The sequence below is a fragment of the Sitodiplosis mosellana genome, unplaced genomic scaffold (assembly GCF_009176505.1).
Source record: "Sitodiplosis mosellana isolate CC-2019 unplaced genomic scaffold, AAFC_SMos_1.0 Smas_scaffold_61, whole genome shotgun sequence".
Taxonomy (NCBI): domain Eukaryota; kingdom Metazoa; phylum Arthropoda; class Insecta; order Diptera; family Cecidomyiidae; genus Sitodiplosis; species Sitodiplosis mosellana.
In genome coordinates this window covers 132,507-146,271 of record NW_022595303.1, presented here as the reverse complement: position 1 = coordinate 146,271, position 13,765 = coordinate 132,507, and the positions used below count along the sequence as shown (strand labels likewise).

General features: G+C 36.7%; 3 protein-coding genes across 3 annotated transcripts; all 3 read right to left on the bottom strand.

Moving 5' to 3' along the window:
- Positions 1-209: 209 nt before the first annotated feature.
- LOC129570608 (uncharacterized) lies at positions 210-1,606 on the bottom strand. The gene is made up of 2 exons (XM_055450282.1): positions 1,540-1,606; positions 210-979 (listed from the first exon to the last, which is right to left on the bottom strand). The coding sequence occupies exon 2, from the start codon at positions 878-880 to the stop codon at positions 485-487; it is 396 nt and encodes a 131-aa protein (XP_055306257.1). The 5' UTR covers positions 881-979; positions 1,540-1,606; the 3' UTR covers positions 210-484.
- A 5,008-nt stretch (positions 1,607-6,614) lies between these two features.
- On the bottom strand, positions 6,615-9,583 carry LOC129570538 (MYND-type zinc finger-containing chromatin reader Zmynd8-like). Its single transcript, XM_055450189.1, has 6 exons — positions 9,358-9,583; positions 9,051-9,244; positions 8,929-8,986; positions 8,594-8,774; positions 8,138-8,529; positions 6,615-8,067 (listed from the first exon to the last, which is right to left on the bottom strand). Exons 1-6 carry the CDS (start codon positions 9,388-9,390, stop codon positions 7,183-7,185), a joined length of 1,743 nt encoding a protein of 580 aa, XP_055306164.1. The 5' UTR covers positions 9,391-9,583; the 3' UTR covers positions 6,615-7,182.
- Positions 9,584-10,408: 825 nt separating this feature from the next.
- Positions 10,409-13,218, bottom strand: LOC129570536 (MYND-type zinc finger-containing chromatin reader ZMYND8-like). Its single transcript, XM_055450187.1, has 6 exons — positions 12,986-13,218; positions 12,679-12,854; positions 12,557-12,614; positions 12,222-12,402; positions 11,708-12,096; positions 10,409-11,625 (listed from the first exon to the last, which is right to left on the bottom strand). Exons 1-6 carry the CDS (start codon positions 13,016-13,018, stop codon positions 11,047-11,049), a joined length of 1,416 nt encoding a protein of 471 aa, XP_055306162.1. The 5' UTR covers positions 13,019-13,218; the 3' UTR covers positions 10,409-11,046.
- Between the last annotated feature and the right edge of the window lie 547 nt (positions 13,219-13,765).

Here is a 13,765-nt window from a genome sequence, read left to right as displayed (position 1 = left end):
CGATATTATTAAGATTCATCCGATAACGTTATTATTTGAATATAGTTAATATCCTGATAAAAAGTTGATAGCGTTATTAAGATTCCATCATAATAACGATATCGAACGATATTTTTAGTTTATTACGATATCTTGATAAAAAAAAATCGTGAGCACAGCTATACATGTCAGCCAGTTTGCGTTGTTGTTCCTCCTTCCACTCCTGAATTTCGATTGAAACACGATTCTTTTCGCATTCCAACTGTTTTTCGTATTGTTCGCGAAGTTGATCCAATTCTTTGCTGTGCTCCTTTTGCAACTTTGTTTGCAGTTTCGATCATTTATTCCAGCCATCGTTAATGAGCTGTGCCCTTAAAGCCTCCTTTTCATCGTTGTGTGTCTGCGTTACCTTTTTTAAATTTTCTTCGGCTGTTTCCTTATCTGCTATTGCCCTATCCATCTTTTGTCTATAAACCTCAATGTTTTCCTCCAATTTCTCATTTTTCTACTTCATTGTCTTGATCAATTCTGCACTTTTTGCTGCTACTTCATTGGCTTTAACCACCGCTTGCTTTGCTTCGTCCCGCTCCGAAGACAATTTCCGATTAACTTCATGGGCAACAGCAAGTGCTCCTTTTGAACGATTCAATTCATCCAACATTTGCTGGGCCTTTAAGTGGTTGGCATTTTCAAGTTCTGTTATTTCACGCTCGATAAGTTGCATGTGCTTAATTATTGCGACAGCCTTTGTCGAACCATCATTTGGATTTTCAGCGGTATCAGTTGACAGACGTGGCCGTTTTGCTGGACGATCATCAACGTTATCATCATCAATGGGTGGAGTTTGACTGGGCGCCATTACCTTCGCTGAACCGTCGCAGTTCGGAAACATTGCAGCCATGTGATCATTCAGGTGTTCCTGAACAAATTTAATGCGCCCCAAATCGCTCCGGAAACGTCCAAATTTCTTCTCGATATTTTTTCCATACAATTCGACGTCCTAGGAAAAAAGACAACATTTCGTTTTAAACTACATTTAAACTGAGATGCCGATTTCTGTTCTGTCACTTTAAACGCACCATTATATATATAAATAATTTGTCAAAGTTACTTTGTCGTGCGTTAGAGCCTTTATCGCCCCTTCAGCTTTGTTCTCGCATACAGTCAAACGCTTGCTTTATTATGAGTCTTAATACAGTAGATGTTTGTGCCGCTACGATAAGTGGAGAGAACGGCACGTTGACTGTTTGCATTTCATTCACACGCTGCTATATGAATGTAGCAATCGCCTGCAAACGAGTAAGAACAGAAATAATGTTCAATCGTCATGCTGTTGGTGTGTGTTTATGCGTGTTTGTTTGTCGCTTGATTAGCGTACACAAATGTCAGTCAGCATAGATGTTGAACGTTTAATAGAAGTTTCTATACATATAAACGAAGAAAATCATGGATGGAAATGAAATTAGTATTGGTGCGCAAATTTGACAGAACACTCAGTTTAAATCTTCTTTATGTCACAACGGTTTGAAAATATTGTTTTTTAATTCTATCTTGGCTTACCTTGTTGTCAGTGGCGTTACGGTAATTTTGATTGTAAAATCGCTGGTTCAACCGATTTACATGTTCGGCGGAGTAGATCCAACAATCGTGTGCCGAAATATCAACAAATTCGGATGAATTGAAAAAAATGACTTTGAGATTGGGTAATGAATTGTCATCGATGCTTATTAACTTTGCTGGCCAGTGTGTGAATCCTTTCTTAGCTGGCCAAAAATTTAACGATCGACTTACTTTCGCCCATAGAACCAAATGTGGCTTGCTGCATGTCAGTGTATGCCATTCCGTTGGATACAAGTGTTTGTTCTCGTAACATTCGGTGCAACTTGAAATGGCTTCAGTTTCAAGTCTACATATTCCGAACAATCTTCTGGCGATTTTGGTGAACTCGTGACGATCTGCAATAATTGAAGGAATATAAAATAAGAATTTCCATTCCTGATTTGCCCTATTGTCCACTTCTTCATTCTGTAAAATTTTCTCGAATCGGCTTATTGATACTCACCGCCATAGTAAACGAAACAATTGTGGTAAATGCAATCAATATCGACGAGGAATGCATCGAAGCTATCGTAGAGCTCACGACAAATCTTTCGGTCAATTTCGTCCAAATCGATTGGATTGACGACGTCATCGCAGTACTTTGCCTCCTTCTTCAATGCTGACAAGTCCCTGAACACGCGGAACTGCAATCAAATGAGCAATTATCAAGTTCCAGTTAAATACTTTGGATTAAAATGAGTCTATTTTGTTTAGTGAATGCCAAAAGATACTTTCTATTCCATATATTTCTATATAAAAGTGTCTCTTTGAGAAAACCAGTGATTGATCCTAACTTACGTCTGAATTGTTTAGAATGGCGACCATCGTGTACTTCAGCATTTTCAGATGACCTTGCCTGGAAGTGAAAAAGTGTCATTTTTTGTCCAATACAATTGTTCCGAATTTTTATTCACACTTACATGCCGGCACAGGCATCTTTCGATGTTTCTTTGACCGTGCAAACTGTGCAGCTCACCAGGGACTTGTCCTTGTCATTCCAACGAAAAGCATCGGTCAATTTCAAGCACTTTTCGTGAAATGATCGAAAACACTTCGGACATGATATGGTTGTGCATGTTTTATGACAATTCCAACAGAATTTGTCATGGCGACCCTTCAAATAATGACGAGATGAAAATTCGATTGGAATTTCGTTATTTGTAGTTAAGAGAATTATTCTATTTATATATATCTAAGGGTGAGATTGAGAGTAGTGTATGTTTCATTGGAAGCCGCCAAACGTACAAACGATTAGTTCTATTGATTATGTCTGCCTAATACTTGAAATTCAAATAAATTAATAATATTCACCCATTCGAACAAACATGCTCGCCTTTTCCAATAACCAAAGTCGGAAAAAAATACTCCTGTTTATTGGTATTCCAAACTAACAAAATACACACTCTTGTTTAACGCAAATTAAGGTTTGTGAAACATACTCGCCTCTATCATAGCTACAAGCAGTCAAAATACTTACTCTACTTTAACTATTTTTAAGTCGAAAGAAACTTGCTCTCTTTTTCTTAAAACAAAATCACTGAAAAACATACTCGACTTTTTAAAAATATAAATCCGAAAAAAAACATATTCTACTCTCAATCTCACCCATAGAAATACTAGTTCTTTGAAGAACATGCTCATTCAACTTTTCTTACAGAATATAATTGATGCTACTTACCAAATTGTTGGGAAACCGACATAATGTAATATTCGATGTACTCGACATTTTGCTGTTTGTTTCAATGTTTTGATGATTTTGATAACAAAAGTCAATGATGCCCTTTTGGGAAATTTTTGGCAAAGCGAAATTTTTCTTAGCCTGCTAGTTTGTTGATGGTAATTGATTGATACGTAAAACACGACTGAACAAAAACTGAAGTTCTATGATGGGCAACGATCCGTTTCGGTTTTAGGTGAGCCGAAAACGTGTTCAGTAAATGAGCTGTGTTGTTGAAGTTGCTTTGCACCGGATGATAGGTCATAAAACATTATACAGCCGACATTCTGGTGCCGATGTTTTATTGCACTGTTTGTTATGGAAGAATGCGCGATCATTGTTACATTACAATATTTTTATCTGAGGAAACTACTATTTTTTTGTCAAAAGAATATGGGTCCCTGAACACACTTGAACACCATCTTTCCTACAAGTTTGGTCGAAAATTGACAATTCTCTAGGGGTTTTTATGTTAAACAAATTTATCAGTTTCACTCCGAATTTTGCGACTCCAACGAATTTTTAAATAGATGACAAATTTTACGAATTTTGCGAATTGGATCTGTAGAGCACACGAATGGTGTTCCATTAGAACATAGTGTGCAATATATTTTGTTGTTGTGATAGGAGCAGGTAGAGAAAAAAAGGTTCGCTATGATGTCTTTTGTCTACAAAAAACTACCGTTAATCCGTCCGTAAGAATGGTATTGGCAATGTATTTTGTTGTTGTAATATACATCACGAATATCGTATTGGGAGTGCAAATTTGTACGAATTCTTCCAAATTCGTTCTGAATTTTCCATATTTTTACGCATTTTCGAGAATAACATATACAATTTTTATGTATTATCGCGAACAGATAATGTCCCCTAGACATTTCTTCATAAAACTATCGATCGATTGAAAGTCACACATATGGCATAGAAAATTACTACCAACTAATTTTGGACGTAGAATCGATTTATAGTTTCATTTCACACATGTTTATATGATTTTAGTGTTGAAAAATACGAATATTTCAAACCAAATGAGCAAATGACGTCCATGAGCTCCAGTTTCATAGCTAAATCACCTCTCTCTGGCGCTTTTATCTCTGGCGCTTCTGAGTTCCGTCATTTCATGCTCGATGATTTGCATTTGGCTCGTATTATTGCAATAGCTTCTGGCGAATCATGACTCGGGGTTTCAACCGCATCAATTGACAGACGTGGCCGTTTTATAGGACGTTCATCAACTTCATCGTTATCAATCGGTTGAGGTTCAGTGGATGGCATTTCCTTCACCGTCAGTACCGACCAACGTTCGTAGTCTGGGAACATTGCAGATATATGAGCATCATGATGGTTTTGATCAAACGGTATGCACGCCAATTCATTCTGGAAACGGCCGAATTTCTTCTCGACGTTCTTTGCATACAAATCAACCTCCTGGGGAAAAAGATAACATTTCATTCAAAACTATGTATGTCACAAAGTTCTCAATAATTTGAATATTTTAAAATATTGGTCAGTTTCCTTCAAAGCAGCATCGATATAATTTTGATTGAAGAAACTTTGTTATCAAATACAAATTATCAACTTTGCTGGCTTTATCTTTTTTTGAATTAATCCTCTAATGCATTTATTTTTCCCATGGCGATTTTTTGGGAGTACTGGTACTTGGTTGACATAAATCAGAGAACAATCAAATCCATTGTTTAAACGTGTCTAAAATGTGTCTAATTTGGAGTTCGAATAATTTATTTTGTCAAATTTTTGTTTTTGCACACATTTTTGTTTATAACTTTACAATCACACTACATAGAGAAATATTGCCAAAGACAAAAATAAAGAGAAAAAACATTGACGAATAAAAATTTCCTTTGAAGCAATGTGATCCAATGTACGGTTTACGTTCTACAGGCGTTGAAATGTTGCCCGTCTAGAGGCGGTTTTATGCATTATAAGGGTTAATATACAGGGTGAGGCAATTGAACTGCAACATTTGAAAACGCTATAATTTTTTTATTTTTTGATGAATTTTATTTTTCCAAAGCAAAAAATGTTGGAAAATACATCAAATTTCAAAATGTATCAGTAGTTTTCGATATGTCCACCTTTGGCACGAATAATGGCTTTGAGACGGCCAATGAAACCATCACACGCTGCCCGCAAGTGTTTCTGTGGTATTTTGGCCCATTCCCGGCGAAGTGCTTGTCTGAGGTGGTCCAAACTTTGGTATTTTTTAGTGCCAACCTTTTCCTTCAAAATACCCCAGACAGAGAAATCCAACGGATTTGCATCCGGAGAATTTGCCAGCCATTGTGTCGAAGAAATGAAGTGTGGAACACTGTTTTTTAACCAATCTTGGTTGACGCGCGCTTTGTGAGACGGTGCCGAGTCTTGTTGAAATGTCCACGGTCTCCGACCGAAATGTTTGTCTGCCCAGGGCTTCAATACTGCTTCTAAGACAGTTTTACGATATATGGCCCAATTAATTTTGACGCCACGGTCCAAAAATACGAGCGGAGAGCGGCCATCGGCGGTTATGGCAGCCCACACCATCACCATCGGTGGTGCTTGCTTTCTGGTGGCCGTCCGAAGGTGCAAATTTTCGAAAGACCTCTCTGGCAAGTAAACTCGGTCATTCTGTTTATTCACAACCTGCTCAATCGTGAATGGGGCTTCATCGGAAAAAACCAAATTTGGCAGTTCACCACTTTCGGCCCGACGAAGCAATTCCTTAGCTCGAACCAATCTAACTTTTTTTTGTTGCGGTGTAAGATCGTGTGCTTTTTGGAACTTCAAAGGCTTCAGTTTGAGCTCATTTTGCAATATTCGTTGCACACTTCGAGCGGATATGTTGAGCTCAGCAGCCATTTTTCTTCCACTTCGACGCGGATTTCGCTCAATTCGAGCCTTCACTTTCCGAACCATTTCTGCCGATGTTGCTGTCTTTTTATGACCACCTTCATGGCGTTTTGCAACGCTGCCAGTATCACGGTAACGAGCTATGGTTCGAGACACAAATGATTTATTCACGTTGAGGTGCTGGAGGGCTCTAACGATAGCTACTTGTGGTTTTCCAGCCAAATATAAAGCAATCACACTATCACGTTTGAATTCCATCGCGGATAAAAAATTTTGCACACAACTGAAACGCAAATCGTTTAACAGGCTTGTAAACAATAAAATTAGCTGTCATGAGGCAAAATTTGAGCGCGCTATCATGGACGGTTTACAAATTATAGCAGTCTGAAGTTGGTTGCAGTTCAATTGCCTCACCCTGTATATTAAAAGCACGTTTTTTTAGGCAATTTAAATATTAAAACAATTTCGATTTTTTCTATTGAATTTATTTTAATTCATATGGTTATGAATTTCGTTAGACATGTATGAGTCTTACAAAATGGTTCGTACATTCGAATTACCCATTAATTTGATTCAATTTTGAAAGTATTCTTACCCGTGTGAAAAAATAGTAACTGAGCAGTCAGTTAACTAATTTGGGACAAAAATGACTTACTTTGATTAACATTTCAGTACAAAGTGTAGTGTAAGTCTATCATAGTTAACTGAAATCATTTGAAGTTACAAGTCAATCTAAGTTGCTTCATTTGGGACCAAGTGATTTTCTTAGAACAAAAATATAAATTCAATCAACTAAAGTCAACTGAAGTTATAGTCAGTCAGTCATTTCTTTTTCACACGGGTATTGTAAGGCCAACGCAAGGGATTTCATTCATCACAAAAAGTTGTGAATATTCTGGATATTTTGAATATAAGATTCCGCTTGAGCTAACGAAAAAAATATTTGATTGGAAATGAAATGATTGATTTAGAAAAAAAGAATCATAAAAAGAATCATAAATCGATCAAAATGGTTTGAAAATTAAATTCAATCCACTTTAAAATGAGAAATTTTCGTCGACGGTGGCGCGAATTTTCTTCCTCCAATTGTTCACTTTTTGTTGTTGTTCCGCCTTCCATTTTTCGTTTTCAATTGAAATACGATTTTTCTCGCACTCCAACTCTATTTCGTGTTGTTCGCGAAGTTTATCCAATTCTTCGTTGTGCTCCTTTTCCAACTTTTTTTGCAGTTTCAATAAGTTATTCAAGCCTTCGTTGCTAATCTGTGTCCTCAAAGCCTCCTTTTCATCGTTATGATCCCGTGTTGCCTTCTGCAAGTTTTCTTCGACTATTTTCTTTTCTTTTTGAACGCGTTCCTTATCCGCTATTGCTTCATCCATCTTTTGTCTATAAACCCCATTGTTTTCCTCCAAATTTTCGATTTTCTCCTTCATTGTCTTGATCAATTCTGCACTTTTTGCTGCTACTTCCTTTGATTTAAACACCGCTTGCTTTGCTTCGTCCCGCTCCGAAGACAATTTCCGATTAACATCATGGGCAACAGCAAGTGCTCCTTTTGAACGATTCAATTCATTCATTATTTGCTGGGCCTTTGAATTGTTGACTTTTTCGAGTTCCGTCATTTCACGCTCGGCGAATTCCATGTACTTTTTAAGTATTGCGACAGCTTTTGTCGAACCATCATTTGGATTTTCGGCGGTATCAGTTGACAAACGTGGCCGTTTTGCTGGACGATCATCAACGATATCATCGTCAATTGGTGGAGTTTGACTGGGTACCATTACCTCCACTGAACCGTCATAGTCCGGAAACATTGCAGCCATGTGATCATTCAGGTGTTCTCGAACAAATTGAATGCATTCCAAATCGCTCTGGAAACGCCCATATTTCTTCTCGATATTTTTTCCATACAAATCGACCTCCTAGGATGAGTTTAAATAGTATATGTCACAAATATTCGAAAATGTTGTTTTGAATTTTATCTTGACTAACCTTCAAAGCAAAATGAATGTAATTTGGATTGTAGAATCGCTGATTAAATGCAGTCGCATCTTTTGTGGAGTAAACCCAGCATTCAAGTGCCGAAATATCAACAAATTCGGATGATTCGAAAAAAATGACTTTGAGATTGATAAATGAATTGTCATCGATGCTTATTAACTTTGCTGGCCAGTGTGTAAATCCTTTCTTAGCTGGCCAAAAATTTAACGATCGACTTAGTTTCGCCCATAGAACCAAATGTGGCTTGTTGCATGTCATTGTACGCCATTCCATTGGATGCAAGTGCTTGTTCTCGTAACATTCGGCACAACTTGAAATGGCTTCAGTTTCACGTGTACATATTTCAAACATTTTTCTAGCGATTTTAGTGAACTCGTGACGATCTACAATAATTGAAGGAACATTAAATGGAAATCTACATTACTCTTTCACCCTATTGGTACTCACCGCCATAGTAAACGAAACAATTGTGGTAAATGCAATCAATATCAACGAGGAATGCATAGAAGCTATTGTAGAGCTCACGACAAATCTTTCGGTCAATTTCGTCCAAATCGATTGGATTGACGACGTCATCGCAGTAATTTGCTATCGTCTTCCATGCTGATAAGTCCTTGAACATGCGGAACTGAAATTATATGAGCAATTATCAATTTGCAGTTAACAACTTTTGATTAAAATTGGTCTATTCTGTTTAAAGAATGCCAAAAAGTACTTTTTATTCCATATATTTCTATATGAAAGTGTCTTTTTGAGAAAACCAGTGATTGATCTTAACTTACGTCTGAATTGTTTAGAATGTCGACCATCGTGTGCTTCAGCATTTTTAAAAGACCTTGCCTGGAAGTGAAAAAGGGTCATGTTTCATAGGGAATACTTGTTCCAAATTTTCATTCACACTTACATGCCGACGCAAGCTTCTTTTGACATTTCTTTGACCGTGCAAACTGTGCAGCTCACCAGGGACTTGTCTTTGCCATTCCAACGAAAAGCATCGGTCGATTTCAGGCACTTTTCGTGGAATGATCGAAAGCAATTCGGGCATGATATGTTTGAGCTTTTTTTATGACAATTCCAACAGAATTTGTCATGGCGACCCTTTGAAAAATACCGAGATGAAATAATAATTAGAATTTGGTTGATTGTAGCAGTCAATTTTGGGAAAGCTACAATCATCACTTTCTTCATAGAAAACAATTGAAGCTACTTACCGAATTGTTGTGAGAATGATTTGCACTCGTCATTTTGCCGTTTGTTTCAATGTTTTGATGGTCTTCATCAAAAGTCAAGGATGCTTTTTTTATTGTGGAATCAATCGAATTGGAGTTTTTCCTATGATTTTTCTCCTAAGAATTCTTAGTTCTTTGCTTGGCTTTCCAACTTTGTGGAACACAGTGAGGGCACGGTTGGTGCGTAGCTGCAAATATGATCTAGAATGTTCTACTGTCAAACGATGTAGGTCAAAGAAAATGGGTGCGTTCATAGACTCTTGTTGTGAATCAAATTGAATCCGACGGTAATTTGAAAAAAGTATGCCTCAACTCATATTACTATGTATTCATAATTGGTTCATTTTCATGTCGTGAAAATCACACCAGACAAAGGGAACTTTTAACGAAATAACTGTTGGGAAATATATTTCAATGTCCCAAATTTAAAACTACAGCTTATGATTTTTGTATAAATTAAAAATTTTCAATGTTCTTGAATGAAGCGTGAGAGCGCCGTTTTTCATTCAAATTTGGAACACAAGGGCGCCGAAAAATATTCAAGGGCGTCAATGGGAAGCAATTATTTATTTTAAAATAGAGAATATATTATTTTAAAATAAAGAATCGCTTTATTGATTGTTTTCGTCGCCCCTGCCTTTTTCGGTGTTGTAACAACTGTTACAAATGCAGAGGAATTTGAAACAAAAGTTTTCTTACCAATCATTGAATCCGCAACTGATTCAGTCACTGATCGTTTCAAAGCACTAAAGCAACACAGCGAATTATTCTCGTTTCTTTATGATTTTGAAAACTATGAAGCAAACCGAAACAACGGTAGTTTGCAGAAATCATGCAAGAAACTAGAAATTGCTTTAACTCATGATGGAAAATCCGATATCGATGGTGACGATTTATTTGTCAACGAATTGAAATGTACCAAACAGCTATTAACAGAAAATCTCAGCTGTAAATCCAACCAATTTTGCTCTCTGAAAAAATTGATATATTAAAAGCACGCTTTTTTGTGCAATTTAAATTTAAACAATTTCGATTTTTTTTATTGAATTTATTTTTATTCATATGAATGGTTATGAATTTTGTTAGACATAAATATGAGCCTTACAAAACGGTTCGTACATTCGAATTACCTAATAATTTGATATTATTTCGAAAATGTTCTTATTGTGAGGCCAACACAAAGGGTTTCATTCAACAAAAATTTGTGAATATTTTGGATATTTCGAATATAAGATTGTCCTTGAGCTAACGAATGAATATTTGATTGGAAATGAAATAATTGGTTGAGAAAAATATCATAAATAGGAATCGATCAAAATGGTTTGAAAGTTGAACTCAATTCAATTTAAAATTAAAAACTTTGGTCAACAGCAGCCTGAATCTTGTTTTTCATGTCAGCCAGTTTGCGTTGTTGTTCCTCCTTCCACTTCTGAATTTCGATTGAAACACGATTTTTCTCGCATTCCAACTGTTTTTCGTGATGTTGGCAAAGTTTACCCAATTCGTCGTCGTGCTCCTTTTGCAACTTTGTTTGCAGTTTCAATAATTTATTCCAGCCATCGTTGCTGAGCTGTGTCCTCAAAGCGTTCATTTCATGTTCATGATCCCGTGTCGCCTTCTGTAACTTTTCTTCGACTGTTTTCCTTTCTTCTCGAACGCGTTCGATGTCCGCTATTGCCTCATCCATCTTTTGTCCATAAAGCCCAAGCCAAGTTTCTTCAATAACTCGATTTTCTCCTTCATTGCCTTGATCAATTCTGCCTGAATTGCTGCTTCTTCATTGGCTTCAACCATTGCTTCTTTTGCTTCATCCCGCTCCGAAGACACCGTTCGCAAGGCATCTTCCAATTTCCGATTATCGTCATGGGCAATATCAAGTGCTCCTTTTGAGCGATTCAATTCATCCAACATTTGCTGGGACTTTAAGTGGTTGGCATTTTCAAGTTCTGTTATTTCACGCTCGATAAGTTGCATGTACTTAATTATTGCGACAGCCTTTGTCGAACCATCATTTGGATTTTCAGCGGTATCAGTTGACAGACGTGGCCGTTTTGCTGGACGATCATCAACGTTATCATCGTCAATGGGTGGAGTTTGACTGGGTGCCATTACCTTCGCTGAACCGTCATAGTCCGGAAACATTGCAGCCATGTGATCATTCAGGTGTTCTCGAACAAATTTAATGCGTTCCAAATCGCTCTGGAAACGCCCAAATTTCTTCTCGATATTTTTTCCATACAAATCGACCTCCTAGGAAAAAAGACAATATTTCGTTTTAAATTTATTTCACAACGGTTTGAAAATATTGTTTTTTAATTCTATCTTGGCTTACCTTAAGAGTGGCTTCAATGTAATTTGGATTGCATCCTGAGTTCAATGAACTCGCATCTTTGGCGGAGTATAACCAACAATCAAGTGCTGAAATATCAACAAGTCCGGATGATTCGATAAAAATGACTTTGAGATTGATTAATGATTTGTCATCGATGCTTATCAACTTTGCTGGCCAGTGTGTGAATCCTTTCTTAGCTGGCCAAAAATTAACCGATCGACTGAGTTTCGCCCACAGGACCAAATGTGGCTTCTTGCATGTCATTGTACGCCATTCCATTGGATGCAAGTGCTTGTTCTCGTAACAATCGGCACAACTTGAAATGGCTTCAGTTTCAAGTGTACATATTTCGAACATTTTTCTGGCGATTCTGGTGAGATCATGACAATCTGCAATAAGTGAAAGAACATTAAATAAGAATTTCCATTCCTGATTTGCCCTATTGTTACTTTCATCATTTATTGAAAAATTTTCGAATCAGCTTATTGGTACTCACCGCTCTAGTGGTACTCACCGTCATAATAAACGAAACAATTGTGATAAATACATTCAATATCAACGAGGAATGCATAGAAGCTATCGTAGAGCTCACGACAAATCTTTCGGTCAATTTCGTCCAAATCGATTGGATTAACGACGTCATCGCAGTAATTTGCTCCCTTCTTCAATGCTGACAAGTCCTTGAACACGCGGAACTGCAATCAAATGAGCAATTATTAAGTTCCAGTTAACTACTTCGGATTAAAATGAGTCTATTCTGTTTAGAGAATCCCAAAAAATACTTTCTATTCCATATATTTCTATATGAAAGTGTCTCTTTAAGAAAACCAGTGATTGATCTTAACTTACGTCTGAATTGTTTAGAATGGCGACCATCGTGTGCTTCAGCATTTTCAGATGACCTTGCCTGGAAGTGAAAGAGTGTCATATTTTATATAGAACAATCGCTCCGAGCCTTAATTCTCACTTACATGCCATCACAGGCACATTCCGATGTTTCTTTGACCGTGCAAACTGTGCAGATCACTGGGGACGTGTCTTTGTCAATCGATTTTAGGCACTTTTCGTGGAATGATCGAAAACACGTCGGACATGACATGTTCGCGTTTCTTCTATGACAATTCCAACAGAATTTGTCATAGCGATCCTTCAAATAATGACGAGATAAAGAAAAATCCGATTAGAATTTGGTTGATTGTAGCTAATTCTATACCATTCAACTTTGGCAAAAAGTTACAATTACCACTTTTCTTATAGAAAATAATTGATGTTACTTACAGAAATGTTGTGAGACTGATCTGCACTCGTCATTTTGCCGTTTGTTTCAATGCTTTGATGAACCAATTCTCCTTCTTTCCGTTTGTTTCACTCTTCATCAACGTCAAAGATACCTTTTTTGTGAAATCAACTAAAATGAGATTTTTCTCATACGACTGACTACGTTTCTTAGCTTGCTGAATGTTATTACGCAATATCGACACAAATGTGTTAATGCAGTTGTACAGACAGTCGAGAATATGTTCTACTGTCAATCGATACATGTCAAAGATGAGAGAAATGAATGCGTTCACATACTTATGTTTCAAATTGAATTGGATCAAGTGGGAAATTGAAAAAAGCATATCTCAATTTACTGCAGGCTTATGATTTATTTATTTTTTACACCAGTTCAAACAAAAACCAACATCTTTTTTGTGTCATTCTGACAAAAAAAAATGCCAATTTTAAATTTCATTTATTTTAATTTATTCATATGAAAATTATGGATAGTTTTGTATACAAATGAGCCAGTATAATGTTGATCAATGTGAATTTAACCCGTTAACTCTAGTTAATCAAGCAAGTGTTCCTAATAAGAACTTCTTCTTATTGAAAATTTAGCAAAGAAATCTTTGATAGAAAATGAAATTGATTAAGGGAAAAAAAATAAATGTTGGTCGGTCAATGAAATTCAGTCACAGCATGAATTGGTCAAATCGATAAATGAAATGCAATCCACTTTAAAATGGAAGCCTTTCATCGACGGTAGCGTGCATTTTGTTTTTCCAATCAGCCAGT